This window comes from Fusarium coffeatum (genome assembly GCF_003316985.1).
Source record: "Fusarium coffeatum strain FIESC_28 chromosome Unknown BRIP53273_contig_447, whole genome shotgun sequence".
NCBI lineage: Eukaryota > Fungi > Ascomycota > Sordariomycetes > Hypocreales > Nectriaceae > Fusarium > Fusarium coffeatum.
Genome location: NW_022158236.1, coordinates 1 through 4,761, shown reverse-complemented (window position 1 = coordinate 4,761; position 4,761 = coordinate 1). Strand labels below are relative to the sequence as shown.

Below are 4,761 nucleotides of genomic sequence, written 5' to 3'. Positions count from 1 at the left end.
GAGCTGAATTGGACATGAGACGGGTTCTCTAAATGGTGTTCTCTATATCCGGCTATCGCAGTGTCCCTACAAGTGGGCTTACCGAGACGATATTTCAAAGGCACGAGGATATGATTTTGGAATCTATGCAGGGCATATTCGGCATGTTACTACGGACAATATCATGCATGGCTATTACAACTGTAACTATATGGCATTTTAGGTCTTATTATGATAACTAGCTAATATCCAAGGGGTTTGGTGTTGTGGCAATAATACGGTGCATGGTAACTGGTTGTGACCTGAGGTGCTGGCTGGGACAGCAAAATGTTGATACCTCTAATTGACCATGTCAGATCACTACTAGCTAGTCTCAACATTGGCTTTCTCTTGACTTGTCAGGTACCAGGTGGCAACGGCCAGTCCGGATGGTTCAACAGTGATTCCCCGTTGCTTTCCGTGAGCGGGCCGCTCATGTCCGAATTAACTCGGGGCGTGTCTTTGATGTTGCATGTTAGTCGGTACGTATTAATTTAATTTAGATCAAAACGATAAGACAAGGTGAGGTTGGGAGCGTTGTGGCAACGTTGTGGCTGATACAAGAGCCACGGTGGGGTGTGTTTTGGGGTTGTTGGTTGATTTCCACAGAGGGTAAAAGAGCAACTGGAAACAACATTAACTTGGCGCTAAACAATTTAATGACCGAGCACGTAAAACTGACAAGTCGCCCCTGTCCCCTTGAGCTGGGATTTGGAGTAACTTACCTTAGCTTTCTGGGGCAGGCGGTGCTGTGAGTGTGCTCTGACCTGTCCGACCTGACTTGCCCTGCGCTAATAGCCTTAGCAGCACAGAGCGTCATGGACTACGTCATGTTCTAGACCCTGCTGATCCGAACTGGAACGGGCGAGACCCTGACCCTTGGACTCCATCCCCACCATCTCCATGTGGGGGTCGGCATTTGACGTGATGGTGATCCTGATCTTCCACCAAAAATGCATTGAGACCCAAGTAAGTACTGTACTTGCTTACTATAATTAAAAATCATCATCGGAAATGACAAGGCACGAAGCCAAGGATCATAGTAACAGCCACAATGAATCATTATCGCAACCGATGGAATACAATACGTACCATTACCCTTCGTCTTTGTTCTCTTTGTTTCGATGCAGACATCGTCTGTCTCTACGTCATATTTTGGCTTGAAGAATCCCGATGCCATCTCGATCCGTGTCGATGTTACTTTAAACATGGACCCTGGTTTTTCCTTAGAACATTCAAGAAAACGTGGCTTTCATATGTCATTGAGTTTCTCTTTGATCAATTCAAGGTCCTGATTGAATTAACTTGGAATTCCTGATTCTTTCGACAATTTGATCTCAGTTGGATGCAAGTCTTGACTTGAGGGTCTTCATCGATTCAAGAGCTCTTTCAACATTGCCTATTGCCATAAATCTAGTAGAGTATTTGTCTTTATAATATTCTCTACTAACGAGTGGTATAGATCTGAACCGATTACAATGATTGCCAGCCGTTGCTGTCCAGGCCGATCCTGTTCCCTCCCGATCGATACCTCGCCGATACAATATAGTGTTCTCATCAAAGACGATACATGATGCCTTTTTTACATATTCATGATGCTATGGGTATATGGAGACATCAAGTGGCCTCATATCGTTGCCTGTTTATGTGTTGGCTATGACCATTGCCTTCCTCAATGAGCTGGTCGTTCTAGGTTTCATCTGTTGTATTGCTGCCGATAGCGGTGGTATTGATTGATGGCCACTCTGGTCCATCAAGTGATGTTACAGATCTCAATACTCGTCTGGCATAGAACATGGTCGTTCTTGGAGAATGCACTTCGACTGTCCTGTGTTTCCATCCCAGGCTTGTTGAATGTGGCTTCTGCCTGGGGTGCAAGCTTGCTGGAGACTCAAGCGTTTCTTCACCGTTCAAATATTGGTCAGCTATCAGACATCTTGAGTCCTTGTTTGGTTTACAATGATGATTGGAAAGTCTCTTGATGCATCCCATGGACAATGTCCTTCTGCTGTGGTGGAGAGGTCGATCATCCGGCCTACGGCATTGAATCTTGGGCACAATCAAAGGTGCGACCTGCCGGTGGATGATTGGAAATGGGATTACAAACCCTTTCTTTCATTCAAATGCTCTGCTGGAATACATGGTGTTAGATGAGGGGCATTCTATATGATTCACTATTCGACCAAGCCAATTCAAACATTGTTGCTGTTTAGGACAAGAGGTTGGTCGCCCTCTCGCTTGGCTCTCGAAGCCATTGTTTTGGCAATCATTCCCGTTGTCCAGCCTTTCTAATTATGTATATTGTTAGTGAGCCTTTCTACAGATTCTCACGGGCTAGTTGCTTCGCTTGTTGTTCCCAGTGCTGCTAGTATGAAATAGTCTCTCCTTCAATACAGACCTAGATTCGACTTGAACTTATACCAACAATGATGACATTGATCCTTTGTACATAATATATATATCTACTATCACTTTGGTGTCTGCTGGTGTCGAGATTTTTTCTTTTGGTTTTGTTGACCAAGGGTTTGACGCTTGACTCTTCAACATCAGCTACATCCTCGACACCTTGATATAGTATTAGCAAGATATAACAACAACTTCACCACTACTTTAGTTACTCCGAAGCATAAATAAATCTGATGTTTTATTTGTTGGAATATTTTGATTAATTTGTCAGCGGCAAAGTGCATCCGTGTTAGTAGTCACGTACCTGAACCGTGAATCAAGGATATGTGTTTGAGCGGTTCATGCAAGAAACCTCGTTTCAATTGGTCCAACGACAAAGATAAAATTTGAAGACAATCAATAAACTGAACTGGTAAGCTTGATACCGAATTTCAATAGCTGCTGAAGCAGGTATAGACGCTTTGATGCTATGAAGGTATAGGGTAGGAAAGCACGGTTATGTAAGCAGTCGCCGTGCACGGATCATTTCATGAAATCTGAACTTCATGATTCGATCCCGGACCATCTTGTCCGTATCGAACATCAATGGAAAGCACAAAGACCCAATCACTCACCAAGATCAGTCAATTCAAAAGGATTTTAGAACTTCAAAGACACCCAGTGTAATATTGAGACATTTCCATGATATCTAATCTTAGAATCTTAATGTTGCGAATGCTATGTTCTCGTCGGGCTAGTAATCTCTGGAACCTTCTACAGTGATCCAGCAGTTTCTTGTAAGTGCGAACAACCAACAGAGGCCGTGATACCTCGCTTATTCGTATGATTTGATGTCAACATTACATCGAATGCTTCGCTTAACTGCTTTGTCGAGTTTCTATACCCCTCTTCTGCAGTCGTGGAATTTCTAGAACCTCCAAGTAGCAGGTTTCGTCGAGCTTTCGCGAAAGGTAAGGAAGCTCCCGTCTCCATCACATCTGCCTCACCACCAGGTATAAAGCAACGCCTCTCTTCCTCCAAAGTTGGACTTCATTCTTCATCAGAACACAAGCAAACAAACAATCACAAGCAATCAACACTCGCCAACAACCACTACTTCAAAACTCTCTACGCACTCTTGCGACTCAACACTCTCAAACACACTACTACTACCTATCACTTTGAATCAACTCATCTTCAAACCCACCAACAACATAACAAACACAATGGCTTTCTTCCCTCGCAACCTCTACAACTCCTCCGACGCTTCCTTCACCCCTCTCTTCCGTCTCCTTGACGACTTCGACAGCTACTCTCGCCAGGGCGGACAGAACGGAAATGGCACTCGCCGCAGCGGCCTCAGCCACTGGCAGCCCAAGTTCGATGTCCGCGAGACCGGAGAGTCCTACGAACTCCACGGTGAACTCCCCGGCATGAAGAAGTCTGATGTTCACATCGAGTTCACCGAGCCTCAGACCATGCTCATCCGAGGCAAGACTGAGCGCACCTACACTGCTGGCACTCCTCCCGCTGGCCTCGTCGAGGGCAACGAAGCCCAAGGCGCGATCGAGGGCAGTGAGGAGCACAAGAACAACCACCACGCTACCGTCGAGGATGAGGAGCAGGCCAAGGCCCACGAGACCAGCACTGAGGTCACCCACCAGCAACAGAACAATGACGTTCAGAAGAAGCCTGCTGATCAGTCCAAGTACTGGCTCACCGAGCGCAGCTTCGGCGAGTTCTCTCGAAGCTTCAACTTCCCCACTCGAGTTGATCAGGACAACGTTTCTGCCAAGTTCAACGATGGTATCTTGAGCATCGTTGTTCCCAAGGCGAAGAAGCACGAGTCTCGACGCATCAACGTTGAGTAAACTCAACCACATAATAAAATATCGATCTTAACAACGAAGCGAGATATCCAAGGTTATCTCTTGTTCTGGGATCAGTAATGAACCGATTTTACGACATTAGCTTGCATGGAAGGGTGTTTGGAAGTTTAGTAGCATGTTGACTGTAGGCCAATTTGGCCATTCACTCCTTGTGAAGTAGCAAATAATAATTCATTACATTTGAACAAACAAACTGTACTCTCCAGTGCCTGAAAAACCAGTGACATGTTCTCATGGAGTGTCTACAATGGATGCCTAGAAGGGGTTCCATCATAAAGTCTAAGTCGTAGGAAATGAGAGGCCACTTACAAATACACGCGGCCAAAATTATCACCATTCCTTCTATAAAAGAGTGGGCCATGGTTTTGAGCACTCATTGACACGTGACTTGGCGTAGCTTGGTGGCGCTGCTGCCTCCCATTAGACGCGTCCCACCGCGCTTTCCCTTAATCCTCCCCCCCCCCCCCCC

The 4,761-nt window shown here is 45.7% G+C and overlaps 1 protein-coding gene across 1 annotated transcript; it reads left to right on the top strand.

Annotated features, from left to right (window-relative positions):
• Positions 1-3,629: 3,629 nt before the first annotated feature.
• Positions 3,630-4,274, top strand: FIESC28_11626 (uncharacterized protein; the record flags this gene model as incomplete). Its single annotated transcript, XM_031165746.1, has 1 exon — positions 3,630-4,274. One exon carries the CDS (start codon positions 3,630-3,632, stop codon positions 4,272-4,274), a length of 645 nt encoding a protein of 214 aa, XP_031010194.1.
• Positions 4,275-4,761: the final 487 nt, after the last annotated feature.